This window comes from Ailuropoda melanoleuca, chromosome 6 (genome assembly GCF_002007445.2).
Source record: "Ailuropoda melanoleuca isolate Jingjing chromosome 6, ASM200744v2, whole genome shotgun sequence".
NCBI classification, from domain to species: domain Eukaryota; kingdom Metazoa; phylum Chordata; class Mammalia; order Carnivora; family Ursidae; genus Ailuropoda; species Ailuropoda melanoleuca.
Window position 1 is genome coordinate 62,509,446 of NC_048223.1, and position 17,166 is coordinate 62,526,611.

General features: G+C 41.9%; 2 protein-coding genes across 2 annotated transcripts in view; both read left to right on the plus strand.

Moving 5' to 3' along the window:
• The window catches only part of ABCB10 (ATP binding cassette subfamily B member 10), a gene marked incomplete at its 5' end in the record, with an annotated part of 33,887 nt that extends 25,172 nt beyond the window's left edge, over window positions 1–8,715 (plus strand). The window contains 4 exons of the mRNA XM_034663580.1: window positions 1,656–1,836; window positions 4,165–4,208; window positions 6,406–6,440; window positions 6,929–8,715. Coding sequence (XP_034519471.1) covers window positions 1,656–1,836; window positions 4,165–4,208; window positions 6,406–6,440; window positions 6,929–7,160 — 492 coding nt within the window. The remainder of the gene's footprint in view (window positions 1–1,655; window positions 1,837–4,164; window positions 4,209–6,405; window positions 6,441–6,928) is intronic.
• Window positions 8,716–13,685: 4,970 nt separating this feature from the next.
• Window positions 13,686–17,166, plus strand: part of NUP133 (nucleoporin 133) — a 59,329-nt gene continuing 55,848 nt past the window's right edge. The window contains exons 1-2 of the mRNA XM_002921544.4: window positions 13,686–13,988; window positions 16,332–16,450. Coding sequence (XP_002921590.2) covers window positions 13,807–13,988; window positions 16,332–16,450 — 301 coding nt within the window. The 5' untranslated portion in view covers window positions 13,686–13,806. The remainder of the gene's footprint in view (window positions 13,989–16,331; window positions 16,451–17,166) is intronic.

Consider the following 17,166-nt stretch of genomic DNA (forward strand, 5'->3'; position numbering starts at 1 on the left):
ACCTCTCAAAAGAGAAGAAACAGAAGTTCTCCAGATGTGCTAATCTCCCATAGCACGTTTTTTAGGTTTGTAAATAGTGCTGTATCCTGAAGACCTTAAATACTTGAACCAGTTGAAACCGACTTCTTATCCAAACCTGGGGACTAGTAAAACTTTGTAACGCAGGGAGTCCAGAGGATGGGGAGGAAATGATAGAATTTTTTAGCTTTTACTGACTCTTTCGCAATTCCCATTCTCGTCACTGGCACAGTCTACTATTGCACATAATGGGTTTCATTATGTAACCTATTATGAGACCCTTTGCTGGGGTCTCCTTGCAAAGAGGTCGCAGATTTCAAGGCAGAATATTAGTGTAATATGGTCACTGTAATGAGGCTGTTTTCATGAGACCATTTGGTGCAGGGAAATTTTGGACACAGCTGTTTCTATTTTATTACCAGGCTATGTGCACAGCAGACAAACCTGAGGCCTCCCTCATTTCTGAGCCTCTCCCTCTAATGAACTTCCCCTCAGACCTTACTCTCACCCCACCCCACGAGGTGTGGAGCCGGAGGGCCAGTGATGGGGGTGGCTTGGTAGTGGGGAGAGCAGCCCTGCATATTGTTTAGGGATGGAGAACAGAAGCTAGGGCCTATTTGCTTTTTTAGGACTGTTCCACAGGGTTCTGTTAAAATGTCATGTTCCCACCTGGTTTGTGTCTATTTCAAAAAGTAATGAATAGATATGGATTCCCCCTAGATCCTTAGTGGGAGGCCCGCAGCTGGAAAATAAGAGGTGGACCCGGCGCCTTCCATACCTGACAATTCCTAAGGGAGGGAGCTCGAATTTATGAAGTATCTACTATGTGCCAGGCACCTGCCATGGGATCTCATTTCCTGCAGTATAATGATGAAATCAATCCTGTTCATGGAAAAACATGAATTTTTTAAAAGCCAGCTGGGTGAATTTATGGAGAAGGAAGAAACAGAAGCAAAACCGTATAAAGTTGGGTACCTGGGGGGCTTAGTTGGTTAAGCATCTGACTGACTCTTGGTTTCAGCTCTGGTCATGGGATTGAGCCCCATGTTGGGCTCTGTGCTCAGTGTGGAGTCTGCTTGTCCCTCCCCCTCCCCCTCTGCTCCTCCCGTACTCATTCGTGCACATGTGCACGTGCACTCTCTTTCTCTCTCTCCAATAAATAAATAAATATCTTTAAAAAGTGGTATAAAGTTGACCCTTGAACAACATGGATCTGAACTGCGTGGAACCACTTATACGTGGTTTTTTTCTAGTACAGTACCATAAATGTATTTTCTCTTCCTCTGATTTCTTAATAATGTTTTCTTTCCTCTAACTTACTTTATTGTAAGAATATCGTATAGAATATATATAACACACAAGATATGCATTAATCAACTGTTTATGTTACCAGTAAGGCTTCTAGTCAACAGTAGGCTATTAGTGGTTAAGTTTTGGGGGAGTTCAAAAGTTATACTCAGATTTTCTACAGCATGGGGGTCAGCACCCCAACCCTCATGTGGCCGACTGTGTATTCTTTGAGAGCAAATTAATAGTTTTTTAGATGTTAATACTTTATTAAGCTTCACTACATTCCTAGATATGTTTGAAGTCTATTTTGAAATTTACAATAAATATGTTTTGTTTCCAATTTGTAGGAACCAATTTTGTTTTCTTGCTCCATTGCTGAGAACATTGCTTATGGTGCAAACGACCCTTCCTCGGTGACTACTGAGCAGATAGAGAGAGTGGCTGATGTAGCCAATGCAGGTGCTTTCATCCGAAACTTCCCCCAAGGGTTCAACACTGTGGTCGGAGAAAAGGGCGTTCTCCTTTCAGGTACTTCTTTGTTACTGCTTGGCAGCAAAAAGTCTTGCTATCAAGAACTCTGCAGCATTTCATACAACAGTATTAATTTCTAATTAGGCTTTTTTCCTTAGAGTTTATGAGATTAGCCTTTCCAGTTTCTAAAATCTCTTGTATGTTGATAGCTCCCCAATTTCCTTCACTTTCTACCTCAAAGGTGTTCCCACATTCCCATGGAGTGTCCCACTGAGTAATACTCAGCCACAGCAGCTTTTTTCTCATCTGAGAAAAAAATGTATTTTGCAACTTGAGATCCTTGAAAATTACAGAAAATAAGACAGATACAGGGTGGCAGGATTATCTGCCCAGGGAGGCAGGGGCTGTGAACCTGGAGCAGAACTGAAATTGGAGAGTTCGCTATTCCCCACTTTGTACTTTACATGTTAGACCACAGGTCCACAGACTTTCCTATAAAGGACCAGAGAGTAAACATTTTAGATTTTATGAGCCACATGCGGTTTTTTTAAACAACCCTTTAAAAATGTGAAAACCACTCTTAGCTTGAGGGCCATGCACAAACAGGTGCTGGTCCTGACCTGGCCCACAGTGCAGTGTGCCACGCCCTGTGCTGGACACGTGCAGGACTCGCGGCTGAGGCTCAGTGGCTGTTCCCTGGGATGTTAGAGCACATTGGAGCGCATTGCATTCTGGGTACCATATTTTCAGGAAGGAAAGAAAAAACTTGTATTCTATTGCTTTAGAATACAGAAGTGAGACCAATGAGAAGTAGACTTAAAGGGAAATAAATTTTTGGGTAAACAGATAATTTTTTTGTTATAGTTATCGACTTGTGCTCCCTTCCACGGAATGAGCTCTCTGTCACTGGAAGTGCCTGAGCAGAGGACAGATGCCTTCAAGTCAGAGTGAAGGTGGCCAGGTTGGACTAGAGCAGTAGTCCTTTCCAACTCAAAACTTTTTGCTTCAGGTTAGGCCACAGAAAATTGAACACATACATGTTTTTATTGTGTATGATTTTTTTAAACAAGAGATAGTGGATGAAAAAATGTTTTGGATAGATTTGCGGATTGCAGTGGTAGAATCACACATTGCTGTGTAAAAGTGAGCTGCCCTGGCATCTCTGAGGCACGTCCTTGGGTAGAAAACCAGTTTCAGCTGCTCCTGGTGACATTATTGAGCATCAGGGGGTGGAGCTGGGAGCTGCTTCACTCTGTCTAGCAAGCACGTCACCTTCTCCTTTGGAAGAGATTCTGCATACCCTTCCCTCTACCAGGATTCTTAAGCGCCCATTTCAGAGTGAAATAACCAAAGGTTTCAACCCGTGCTCCCTCTCTGGGAGGAAGAAGGGACATCTGGTGACTGATCCCCAGTGCACTAATTGGCACTGACCCTAAGCCCTCAGCTGGCTGCTCAGCCAGCCCACCCCAGAGCACTCCGACACCCTCACCAACTGTGGAGGTGCCGAATGAAAGGGATTTCCCTGGTTCCCTTGCTGTGAGCACAGGGCTGCCTCTTTGAGGGCAGCTTTTAGGAGTGCCACACATTTCAGTTGTGATTTGATTTCAGTTCATCATTTAATGAGCTTCTTTTAGACGAAATAATGTAATGTCCAGCAATTACTATTAAGTATTTCATCCAATAAAACCAACCAAAAAGGACCATTTTCATCACCAAAAATGTAGTGAGTTTTCTAAAATGAAGGAAGTCGGGAGGAGTCCTGAGTACTGTTCTCTGAGACTCTACCAGTTGTAACTTGGGAGTCCTGTCCCCTGGAGGAAAGGAGGGAGGGTGGTGTGAGGCAAGGATGAGGAAAGGAATTATCATAGATGTTCTTCTGCCTACCTCTGTCTATCCCATCTGCATTTACCCACTCCTACCCCCCCCAACCCAGTTTCTTCCCTTGCTTTTAGTAGAATTTGAGTTTTAAAAGGGCGGATTAGAGTGGTTACTCAGACCTTGGCCCTGCCACTTACCAACTGCAACACCTGGGACTGGTTATTTTGTGCCTTGGTTTTTCATCTGTGCAAAGGGAATAATTACAGGATCTACTTCGTAGGATTTTTTTTATGACTGAATGAGATAACATAGTAATGCTTTAGACAATGCCTGGTACGTCGGAACTCCTCAATAAACGTTAGCTATGATAATTGTTGTTATTAATTTTGAGGTTGATGAGGAGACAATATGTGTAAAAAATAGGCTTTTGTTCTATTGCCTATCTCAGCTGTGACTAACCAGAAGAAGCTGTCTTCAAATTGCCACTTAGCTTATCAGAGAAACCTGTTACCAAGAATTTTTGTTAAGGCTTTCAAGTTTTTTAAAAATAAGTATTGTCTTTGTCAGGTGGGCAGAAACAACGGATTGCAATTGCCCGTGCTCTGCTTAAGGTAAGCTTGAAGCCACTTGGCTGGAATTTTTTTATTATCATTTTTTCTTAGGGCCCTTATAATTTGTAATTTACTCTTCTTCTTCCCCTTTTTTTTTTTTTTTTTTGGGGGGGGGAAGNAAGTTATATGGTTGATAGTTCTGGTGAAAGATGAGTTGGGAGTTCCACTGACTAGCATGTTGTTCCAATTTAACAAGTATTTCTTTGGTATTAGGAGCCCAGTACTGGGCTAGGGTTGTTGGAGGGAGAAAAGTTTAACACATGGACCTACTGTGAAGAAGTATATGGTCTAACAAGTGAAACAGTGATTATATAAAAATAGCAAAACAATACAAGCATGGATGGTTCTTTTTTTTTTTTTTAAGATTTTATTTTTATTTATGCGACAGAGAGAGACAGCCAGCGAGAGAGGGAACACAAGCAGGGGGAGTGGGAGAGGAAGAAGCAGGCTCATAGTGGAAGAGCCTGATGTGGGGCTCGATCCCATAACGCGGGGATCACGCCCTGAGCCGAAGGCAGACGCTTAACCGCCGTGCCACCCAGGCGCCCCAAGCATGGATGGTTCTTTGTATAATCTATAGTCAACTGCTAAACTTAGTGGTATAGACTGGAAATACTTACACAAGACTCCTAAGGGGAGAAGGAAAGCCATTTTAGCTGAAGGCCCCAGACCTTGTAGTTTTTAGGAAATGATAGCCTTCCCCTTTGTTATAGAGCTACTCTCCTCACATTTATAGGTGATGTTTTAAAAAAACAGCCTTATTGAAGCATACCGTAAAACTCGCCAGTTTTAAATGTACTCTACAGTGACTTCCAGTGAATGTACAGTTGTTCAAGCATCACACAGTCCACTTTTAGGACATTTCTGTCACCCCAGATAGATCGCTTGTAACCACTTGCAGTCTTTCCCTCCCCCACCCCTAGTCCCAGTGTGCCACCAATGTACTTTCTGTCTGTCCTGATTTGCCTTTCTGGGCATTTCAGATAAATGGAAACAGAGAAGATGTGACCTTTGCATCTTGCCTCTTTTACTAGTATAATGTTTGTTTTTTCAAGGGGGGGGCAGAAGGAGTGGAGGACAGAGAAGCTTAAGTAGGCTCCACTCCCAGCGGGAGCCCGACATGAGGGCTCGATCTCACAACCTTGAGATCATGACCTGAGCCGAAATCAAGAGTTGGAGGCTCAACCGACTGAGCCACTCAGGTGCCCCACTAGTGTAATGTTTTTGAGGTCTGTCCACGTCTCAGACTCTATCAGTCCTTCTTGCTGAGCAGTATTCCTCTGTGCGGGCACAACACGACTCGTTTATCCTTTTGCCAATGATGACCATTGGGGTTGTTTTCAGGCTGGGGCTATTGTGAATAGTGCTGCTGTGAGCAAGCAGTGTACAAGTTTCTGTGTGGACATATATTTTCCTTTCTTGTCAGCAACTTCCGAGGCACAGCTAGAATTTACTGTGTGAGAGACATCAGCTGGCTCTCACCTTTTCTCAGTTTTATGTGATGCTCCTAACTAGCCTAGAAGCAGGACCTTGAGGGTCTCGACTCCATCCTACTCACTCCTGCTCCCGCCCACCCTGCTGGTTGACTGGCCAGCAGGGTAAAACTGCAGTGTAAAGAAGGTCCAGTCCAGCAATGCCTGCGACGGTGGCTCAGACTCACCTCCAACTTCTGTTTATGTGCTTACCTCACACGCTTAGGAGTCTGTGCTTTTCTATTTTGTGGCAGCTGTCTTGTGATATAATTTACATCCCATACAGTTCCCCTATTTAGAGCATGCAGCTCAGTGGGCGGCCGTGTGTTCCAAGTTGCGCATCCATCCGCATAATCAGCTTTAGAACATTTTCGTCACCCCGGGAAGAGGGGTTAGACCCTTTACCGGTCACACCTGGCCTCCTCTCCTATTTCTCTCTTGAGTCCAGCCCTAGATAAACACTTACCTACTCTCTGTCTCTGGAGATGTGCCTGTTCTGGACATTTCAGACAGATGGAGTCCTACAATATAGGGCATTTTGTGACTGGCTTCTTTCATGTCCAGAATGTTTTCAAGGTTCATCCATGTTGTATCGTGTATGAGTACTTCATTTCTTTTTATTGCTGAGAGTTTGTGTTTTTAAAATAAAATTGTGTTCCTTTTCAAAGGAAAAGAACATTAAGAACATATTAAAAGCAATTAAAAATGATGTTTTTCTTTTTTAGAATCCCAAAATTCTTCTCCTAGATGAAGCAACCAGGTGAGCATATCTTAGTAATCAGTGTGATTGTACAAGCCGAATTCTTCCATTACCAGAAACTTGCTGTTCTGTACTTCAAAGTGGTACAGCTGAAAATGCTGTTTTTCCCCCTTCCACTTGAAGGTGACCGGGTGTGAATTAATAATGACAGCTGGGAGGCAGCGGATGGGCCCCGTCAGAAGTGGAGGGTTCTAGTCACGGTTCAGTCATGTTTGCCGTGAGCCCGGGTCACACTCAGCAGCTGTACACAGTGCTTTCTGCTGCTGGGACCGCAGGTCTATGGAAATCAAGGGTCCCAAGTTTCCTTTTTGTAGTATTTTTATAATATAAAGTATATAGTAGAAGTGTGTGTCTGGTAGAAGTTGTGATCTTGATGGCAGTGAAGATGTGCTGCTGCCGAGGGCAGCCGCGGGTGTGACAGGGAGCGCCTGAGCGCACAGGTGCGCGGACTGACGTCTGTGCTCTCTCACACGGTTTCCTGTTTAAAGTGCCCTGGACGCGGAAAACGAGCACCTTGTGCAAGAAGCTCTAGACCGACTCATGGAAGGAAGAACAGTGTTAATTATTGCCCACCGTCTGTCTACCATTAAGAATGCCAACATGGTGGCTGTTCTTGACCAAGGAAAGATTACAGAATGCGGGAATCATGAAGAACTGCTTTCAAAACCAGATGGGATATACAGAAAATTAATGAACAAACAAAGGTTTATTTCAGCATAAAGGAGCAATTACTGATGAAGTGAACATGAGAGACTTTAGAGCAAAACATTGTTGCAGGAAAAAAACTTAGAGATGGTATCTATTCTGTAAATCATACTTCAAGTTATTTAAAATACGCCTGTTTTTTTCCAAGGTGGGTAAAATATTGTTTTGAGATGTACCTGTTCTCAAGACCTTTTTATTCAGACTTTTAATAATTGTAACTTTCTAAATGTCTATAGCACTGAAGTTATTTTCAGGTTTTTTTACTTCCTTTTGTCCTGGAATACTTTAATTAATATAACATGGCACCTCATTTTATTTTTTACCTGCTGTTACAGATCGGAGCTATTGTCAAATGACAACTTTTAAAGGGGGATTATAAACAAAAAGCTTAATTATTTTAGGTGATTTACCAATCACTGTGTAATTCTCTTGGTAGTATTCTACCTACATTGTGTCTAAATTTATTAGAAGATGAAAATCTTCCCTTTTTTTTAAAATTCTGATAATGTCCTGAAGTGAACCTGACATTCAGACATACAGGAATAGTTAGCGTCACACGGGGAGAAGGGAATATTTCCGTTCCCCACCTCCTGTGTCTTCAGGGATATGAGACTTTAAAAGTATGTGTTCCTCTGGGATGAGACCGTGTTTGGGTGTGTGTGGTTTTCAGCATTTTTAGCACATGAAAGCCTGATGAGTTTTAAAAGGGGAAAAAGCCATTCCTTTGAATACGGAAACTTCTATTTTCATTATTCACACATTTGTTACTTTGGAAAAGCAGGCATGAACTGCTGGGTATTATCAAGAGGTAAAAATGAATTTTACATTTAAGTCATCCAAAGGCGTGTATTTTGAAAATTATCTTTTAAAAATTTATAATTCCTAGCCTAAATAACTTAGTTCTTCCTATTCTACAGACTATCAAGAAACTTTCAGAACTTGTTTCTCTTCTGAAAAATAACCCTTTTTATTTATGGTTATAGTTTTATTCACCTAAATGCATCAGAAATTTGAAAGCAATGCTGATAACCGTTAGATTTGCCACATTTCACATCAGTGCTGTTAATTTGCTGTTTCCTCAAGAAAAAGTGGTTTTTTTACATTGATGATGCCAGAACCTAAGAAATAACTATGTTGATGTAATTAAAATGGAAGTTTGCCCGTGTTCGAAGTATGGATTGGTTCACTGATTATGCTGGAAGAAGAAACCACTATTTTATGATAAGCGTGTAGTATTATAATTCATTCTACGTAAGGGAATTTACTATTGAATAAAATGAACTCAGTGAATGAATGAACTCCATGTTCTTTGTATTAGGAAACAGTACATCTGTGACAATCATTTTAACAAGCTTTACTTGTATTCTTTGTACAATTTGCTATTAGGGTGTGGTTCTCAAAAAGCAGACAAAACACAATTACAAGGTTGGATCTAAGGGAAATCTCTTTGTGCCATAGAAGTATTTACAAAATTGAATTTGATCATTATATTTTATTTTCTAATACAAGATGTTCAATTGTGTCTTTAGGGAACATTTTATATCCTGGATTAAAATTTATAGTAGCTTTATCTGTGTCTGTCACTTCTTATAAAACTTCATTACATTCAGTTTCTTAACTGGAATTTGGCTGTGGAGATTCAGGAATAAAGAAAAAACTAACATTATAAATAAATAAAGTAGTAATTACAAGTTCCTTCCATTTCCTCCCTCCCTGATGTCCTCATTTTTATTTTTATTTTAAAATTTTTTTTTGCTATTTACAAACTGCTAGAAGGTGAAGGAGGGACAGTAAAGTATCCCCCAAAGTGAAAAGGTTCTTAGCAACTGGAGAACGAAACAGATGACTCCATCCAATTTACATGGAATTTTATTCAGGGTAACTTGCTGATGGGGGATTGGGTAGACGGTGATCCAGGCAGCTGCACAGCTATTCTCCATAAAGTCCAGGCCTTGGTCTACAGATTTTATAGAGCAAGGAGATGCGTGGGTGGGGTGGCCACTGTAGGGAGATCAAAGGGCTTGCATGCACCTAACCGACAGCTAACCTGTAATATTGTGGCATAATCCATGCACTGGGAAGAGTAAAGACTCTTATCTCTAACAGATTCCTGGGAGGCCAAAGCAAGCCCCCACACACCCCAGCCTTGGTGGGCATTTCTAAGGTATGTGTATGAATCTTCAAGGGGCCTGGAACACAAGAGAGGTCATTGAGCAAACATGAACAAGATGGAGGGCTCAAGATGGAGTCAATATTGTCAGTGCTCCTACATAAACACTCTATTTAGTTGCTTCAGTACAATAAATAAATATCCCCTGCCCCCACCTTGGACAAGGAATTGTGCTGTGGAGTTGATGACAGAATGATTATCTGCCCTCACGGAGCTTCTAATTTAGAAGGAGAGATAAGGCAGATAAAAATTAATTACAAGAAAATAGCTAAATAGTACAGAGGTGGTATTGCTAACACTGTTGATGGTACCACTTTGTTTCCAGAGTGTTTGTACATGTTACCATGTTTGTTACTTTGACAATCCTATAATTTATTATTTGACAGAGAGAGAGGGCGCACACAAGGAGGGGGAGCAGCAGGCAGAGGAAGAGGGAGAAGCAGGCCCCCTGCTGAGCAAGGAGCCCAATGTGGGACTCAATCCCAGGACCCTGGGATCATGACCTGAGCCGAAGGAAGACGCTTAACTGACTGAACCACCCAGGTCCCCCAGACAATCCTATAATTTAAATAAATACCTATCATTCCCTTTTCACAGAAGAGGAAATAAGAATAGGCAAGTTGTAAATTAATCCAGCATTGAAGCTGTGTACAGGGAGATACTCGAGAAATAGGAGCCAGATCATGGAGGACTTCAATATCATGCTGAAAATCTTAGCTTTCATCTTACATGCATGGAGAGCCATTGAAGGACTATGTATGTTCATATAAACAATTTAGAAAATAAGCAAAAATCACTAATCACTAGAAATTCTGTGAAGAGACAATTTCACGTTAATGAGCTTTGCATTTTGTGGTCCACCCTCCTAGGCTCATCTCTATGTGCAAGGCCGCCTCTGACTTTGGACTTGACTGGCTCTCAGGAAATAATCATAAGCTAAAATAACCATTATAGGCTAAACCCTTGTCAGTATATTTTTATAAATTAGGGCTCTATTTTGAGAAATTCACTTTTTTTCATAAAAATGCCAAAGCTGTTAGAAAATAAATGAAAGGAATATAAATGTTACAAAACATTAAGTATATTAGTGAAAGAAGTATGTGAGAACTACATTGTAAGTGTTCCTTTGGGGGTATTCTACATGATTTTTATGTCTGAGGCATCATGGCAATCTCTATTCATTCAATGTTTCTCATTCAAAAAACGTTACTGAGTATCCTCTATTTTGTTAGGTCCTATGCCAACAAAGAACCTGTGTCTCCCTCATGAAACTAGCCCATGGGTCAGCAAACTGTGACCTGCTGCCTGATTCGTACTGAGTGCAAGCTAAGGATGGTTTTTACGGTTTGTTTGTTTGTTTGTTTTCAAAAATGTCATTCATTTAGTGAGAGAGAGTGCACAAGCTGAGGGAAGGGTGGAGGGAGAGGGGGAGAGAGAATCCCCCGCAGACTGCACTGAGTGCGGAGCCTGACTTGGTGCTTGATCCCACGACCTTGAAATCCTGACCTGAGTCAAAACCAAGAGTTGAATGCCTAACTGATTGAGCTACCCAGTTGCCCTAGTTTTTACAATTTTAAATGCTTTTTAAAAAACAAAAGAAAAATAATTCATAACACATCAAAGTTTTATGAAATTCAAATTCCAGTGTCCATAAATAGAGTTTTATTGGAACACAGCCACACTCATTTGTGAGCAGTTACAACAGACTGTATGGCCTCAGGTACCCTCTGACCCTGGACAGTTTGCCGACCGCAGAACTAGTGAAAACAATATGCATTTTCCCCTGCTCAGTGGACTTTTAAACTACGATGAAATTTAGAGTTATCTCAAAAAGTTCCATCGCCATTAGATGGCAATTAAATGAATGCCTTGAAAATGATTGGGCATGGATAATTTCCATAATGAGTTCTTCATTGTTTCCCTGCCTTTCCATTTTACTAATATCACCATTACTATGTTGGTGATAGTGGAATTCTAACAATTCTACCACGGCTGCAGGAAATAGTTCTGGCTACTATCTCATTGTTCATTGCGGTGATTATTACCACAGAAATCAAAGTTTGGTCTTAAATGAAAGGGCAGTACTTTAGGAAGGGTGTATAGAAAGGAGGCACATGTTCAAATTGAGCTTCTCACATGTGTACATGTGTCTATGAGGCATTTTTTATATCAATAAAAAAATGAGCTCATAGTGGACATACTGTTTTTCGACCAACCTGCTTTTTAAAATTTTACAACAGAATATTTTCCCACATCTCTAAGTATTCATTACACACATCTACATGTATTCTTTTTAACCATATAGAATTTTATAATGTGAATATACTAAAAATCTATCATTGGACATCTTTCTATATTCTTTGCTATTATAAACAATACTATATATATTATGATTTTTTTCAGATAAATTCTAAAAGTGAATTGCCAAGTTCAAAGAGCATATACAAGTTATAAGGCTTTTTGATAGATTATCCTCTTAAAAGACCATACTAATCTATAAAAATCTCACCAGAAATGTACACATCAGCACCTATTTCCCCACAGCCTTTCAGCATGAACTATTTTCATTTTTAAAAACCTTTCAGCTAATTCAACAGGCAAACAATACTGATTGGTGGTTTGATTTACATTTCTTTAATTATTAGTGACGTTGAAGATCTTTTGATGTGTTTTGGTCATTTCTAGTCTTTGACTTAATGCTAATTCATGCTCTTCATACATTTCCATTTTTTTCCTCTTGGGGTAGCTTGGTTTCTTTTACTGATTTTCTTTAAAGAGTGCTATACTATTTTATGGGAAATACTGTTTTTCTTCAGCTTGTTTGCCTTCATTCTATGTTTGTGTTTTTTTGACATTCACAAATACAGTCACATCTATATTTAATTCTCACAAGTGAGTACTATTAGTAATTTAACAGAGGCTCGAAAAGGTGACATAGGTAGTAAATAGCAGAGGTGAGATTTGAAGCAAGTCCCATTTAATTCCAGAGTCTATACACTCAATTACTATGGCAGTGGTTATCAAAATGTCCCCGGATAGCAGCCTTACCAACACCTAGAAACTTCGTTAGAAATGCAAATTCTGGGATGCCTGGGTGGCTCAGTTGATTAAGTGTCTGCCTTAGGCTCAGATCATGATCCCAGGGTTCTGGGATCGCCTCCCACCTTTGGCTCAGCTCCTTGCTCAGCAGGGATCCTGCTTCTTCCTCTGCCTGCTGCTCCCCCTGCTTCTGCATGCTCTCTCTCTCTCTGACAAATAAATAAATAAAATCTCAAAAAAGACAAAAGGAACGCAATTCTCAGACACTGTGGGTGGGCAGCAATGCAGTTTAACAAGCCCTCCTGGTGATGATACATGTTTGAGGATGAGAGCCACCGCACTACGCTATCCCTTCTAGATCTCCCGTATAAGGGACTATACTATTTAAAATGAGGTCAAAGGATAAACAAGGAAATGATTTTTTTTTTTTGTAAGGAAATGGTAGCCACTAGATAAATGTAGAACCCTGGGTAGTGATAAAGAAGTACTTGTGCTGCCCCCAAGGCAGAGGTCCTGATACTGTTCCATTCGCCGCGGTCTCCACCACCCACTGCAGGAGGCTGACATCCACGGACTGTATTCAGGAGCTACAGTGTACCAGGATGTTGCAGTGGCGGTTAAGGGTGAAGAATGACTCCGGGATAGAGCTCTTCTTTTTGACTTGGGTAATTGGCCAGTTTTACTAAGTGGGGCCGAGGTGGTAGGACAAGGGGTCCTGGAGGAAAAGAAGAGTTCGGTTTTTAACACGTGGAACGTAAGGAGTCTGCAGGACATGCAGGTCGAAAGTGTTCACTAGGGAGCTGTTTGGAGCCTGCAGTTTTTGAGCAAGATCCGGGATCAAGATGTGAACTTGTAGCGTTACTAGCGTCCACTAGCGTGGATGAGACAGTGTGGAGTGGGGAATGACAAACGTAGAGAAGAACAAATATAAGAGAGTGTGAAACCACTGGCAGCGTTTCCCATTTTCTCCCTTCTCAGCGTGGACCAGGGAACCGACACTTTCCAGTTCCCAAGAGGCTCAGGAAAGACAAGCACTCAAAGAGAGACTTTGCGTTCAGGCTGCTAGAGCGCCAGACAGTCGAGAAGGGCACCTGGCTCTCCAGTGTCACTTCCCTGAGGCTCCGGACACCCGCCAGCCCCCAAGAACCCTCCACTGGTCACCTCTACAATCACTTCCCGCGACTAGAGGGAGCCCTCTGACATCATTACCGCGCGCCGTCCCCCGCCCCCCCTACACACACCTTTCAGATCACACCCCGCGGCTCGGCGCTGCGCTTGTACGTAAGACCGCGCGCCCTCCCCCGCCTCCCCGAAAAAGCCCGCAGCTCGGCGCTGTGCTTTACGTCATCACCGCGCGCTCTCCCGCCTCTAGGTGTTTAAGCTCCGCGCGCGAGTAGAGTTTCAGCCCCACGGGCGGAATCCGCTTGCCCTGTGTCGCCTCTCCGTTCCGTCATGTTCCCGGCCGTCTCTTCTCCGCGGACACCGGGGCCAGGGACCCGAAGGGGCCCTCTGGGCGGAGTCGGGCCGGGCTCCACGCCCCGGGCGACTAGCAGGAAAGGTCTGTGCCTGGGGTCGGCAGTCAGCTCCCCGGTGCTCTTTTCGCCGGTCGGCCGGCGTAGCTCGCTGAGCTCGCGGTAAGTCATTGTCCCCGATTCGGTCTGGTGACCGATAGGCTTACGTGCCTTGGCGGGCCTGATGGGATAGTGTCTCCAGAAGCCTCCGAAACTGGTGGCGGCGGGGAGGAATGCCAAAGTTGGGGAAATAGATCTTGGCCATATTGCGGGTAGTTATTTAAGCCTCGCTTTAATTTATGGAGCCTTCACTTTGCACTTTTCATGGAGTTAACTTTGTGTAGAAGTGAACAAATTGGATTTCAGTGAATGGTTACCTGCCTCCTCCTTACTACCCTTGTGTTTCGGTGTCAGTCATGAGTCTTTTCATCTGTGAAAAGGCGATAGCCAACTTCACTTAAGGCCCAATGAATCAATATGAAATCCTCCGACGATGGTGGGAAAGAGCATCTCCAACCCAGGAAAATAGTACAATGCCTAACACAGTTATTGCCGTTAATATCTGCTGGTTGATAATTAAGGGAGCTTTGGCCACACAAGTTAACTTTGTAGCTAAATTAATAGGCAAAAGCTTTCCATAGCAGTGAGATAAGAGTAGTTTTGTTAGCAAATAAAAGCGCGGCACATCAGTCCACATCACCTGTTAAATCATGCTCCGCACCCACCCTTTCATAATTAATCTAGAACTTTAGAAGGTAACACGTTTCTGGGTAGTTTCCTCTGAATTCGTCTACCAAAAAAGAACTTTGCTTTGCAAGAAAACTTTCATTTTGAAAGTGCTCTTCAAAGTGGTGATCTTGTCAGTGTTTTCTCCTTTTGAGAAAAGTCAGGGAATAAAAGCTGTACTTAATGTGTGTGTTTTTAAAAATCTTTTCTTACTTTCTAGTGATGATTTAAAGAAAAATATTTGTTATAATGGTATGTCAAGAAGCAAAGCTCACTTAATCCTCATGATGAGAGAGGGAATACATTTTATACTGGTAACTACATTATTTTTTTAATGTTAACAAGGTGAGGAGGTACAATTTCAACTGCTGTACCTGCGGTTGAAGAACAGGTAACAGCAGATACTCATGACTGATTTCTTGGTTGTAAAAATCTGGGGGCGCCTAGGTGGCTCAGTCAGTTAAGCGTCTCTGCCTTCCGCTCAGGTTATAATCCAGGGGTCCTGGGATGGAGCCGCATCAGGCTCTCTGCTCTGAAGGGAGCCTGCTTCTTCCTCTGCCCCCCCCATCTGTCTCTCTCGCTCTATCTCTCATGAATAAATAATTAAAATCTTCAAACAAATCTGGTAGATTTCATAAAATTCTACAGCTGATGAGGGCAAAATGGGTGAAAGGGAGTGGGAGGTACAGGCTTCCAATCCAAAATGTGTAAGTTATGGGGATGAAAAGTACAGCATAGGGAATATAATCAGTGATATTATAATAGGGTTGCATGGTGACAGTAGCTGTAAGTGTGAGCATAGCATAGAGTTTCCAATCACTGTTTTGTGCATCTGAAACTAATGTAACATTGTGTCAACTATGCTTTGATTTAAAAAAAAAAAAAAGTTCGGGGCGCCTGGGTGGCACAGCGGTTAAGCGTCTGCCTTCAGCTCAGGGCGTGATCCCGGCGTTATGGGATCGAGCCCCACATCAGGCTCCTCTGCTATGAGCCTGCTTCTTCCTCTCCCACTCCCCCTGCTTGTGTTCCCTCTCTCGCTGGCTGTCTCTATCTCTGTCGAATAAATAAATAAAATCTTTAAAAAAATATATTTAAAAAAAAAAAAAAGTTCCAGGGCTGATGAGAGCTTAAAGATAGTCTAACCCAATGTTTGTAAAGCTTTTTTGATCATAGTGTAGAATAAACTCTAGATTATATTCTATTTTGTTTTTCAAAAATGTCGAGACCCTCAAAATGACCCACAGTTTGGAAAACACTGATTTAGTCCATCCTTCGTGTTTTGGTGAAGGAAGCAGTTATAAAGAGTTTAAGTGACTAGAGCATGCATCTGATTCCTAGAACATAAGAGTCGGAAGCCATTTTTCTAGGTCCTGTCAGAAAAAATATATTACACAGTACACATGGGCCAGAGTTGTTTTGTTTTGTTACACCTCATCTTTCTTCTTGTTTATCTAAGATCTTCTCTTCATGTGTAAATATGTACCTTAAAATTAGGATAATGGAAAAATCTTTTTAAAGATTTTATTTATTTGACAGAGAGAGCACAAGCAGGGGGTGTGACAGGGAGAGGGAGAAGCGAGCTCCCCGCTGAGCAGAGATCCTGATGTGGGACTCGATCTCAGGACCCTGGGATCTTGACTGAGCCGAAGGCAGATGCTTAACCGACTAAGCCACCCAGGCGCCCCAAGATAACGGAAAATTTTAAGTTACGGTTCAAGGAATGTGGTCTCTTTTCTTTAGAGGAACACCTACACGAATATTGCCACACCACTGTGTAACTGAGTCTATGAACTATGATGTGAAAACATTTGGATCTTCTCTTCCTGTTAAAATAATGGAAGCCTTGACATTGGCTGAAGGTAGGTGTCATTTTCCATTTGCCTCTCCTGGCAATTCAAAAGGCAGCCTGGCTCTGCCTCAGATTGAAATTTGTGCTTTCTCTGATATACCTTCACTTATATGGGGTAGAAGCAGGTAACATATTTGGTTTTCACTGTAATTGAGAAATATAATGAATTTGAGAAGCAGAATGAGTTTATTTTTAAAAAGCACCCATTACATCTTTTATGGTTGTAAACACTGCATATGCAAAACTCGGTCTGATTTCAAAAGTTATCTTGTGTATGAAGTTTAGCTTAAGAAAAAAAAACAAACCACTGCCTCACGTTAGTGGGTGTGATAATGCAGTAAGATCAAGTCTTACTACCTCCATTTCTGGATCCTGTGTAGTATCCCGGAGGTTATATATACACATTTATGTTATCAACGTGGTGTACCTTTAGAGGATTCTGTTGGCGGAGAATTAGAGTGGAAGTTTGGAAAATGAAGTCACAGACGCATCAGAAAGGCAACAGTAAGGATGAGGGGTTGGGTGACTGAAAGAGTAAAGTTCAGAGCATCCTTGGTGATGTTCCCAAGTCATTTTTATTTATGATTCAATTCTAGATTTTTGTGATTTTCTGGAACAGTGTTTTTCAAACTGCAAGTAGTAACCGAAATCAGTTTAGTGGCTTATGGCCAGCACTTAAAAAAATAGAATGCAGGATACCAGAGTGCATTTCATATAATAATGTTA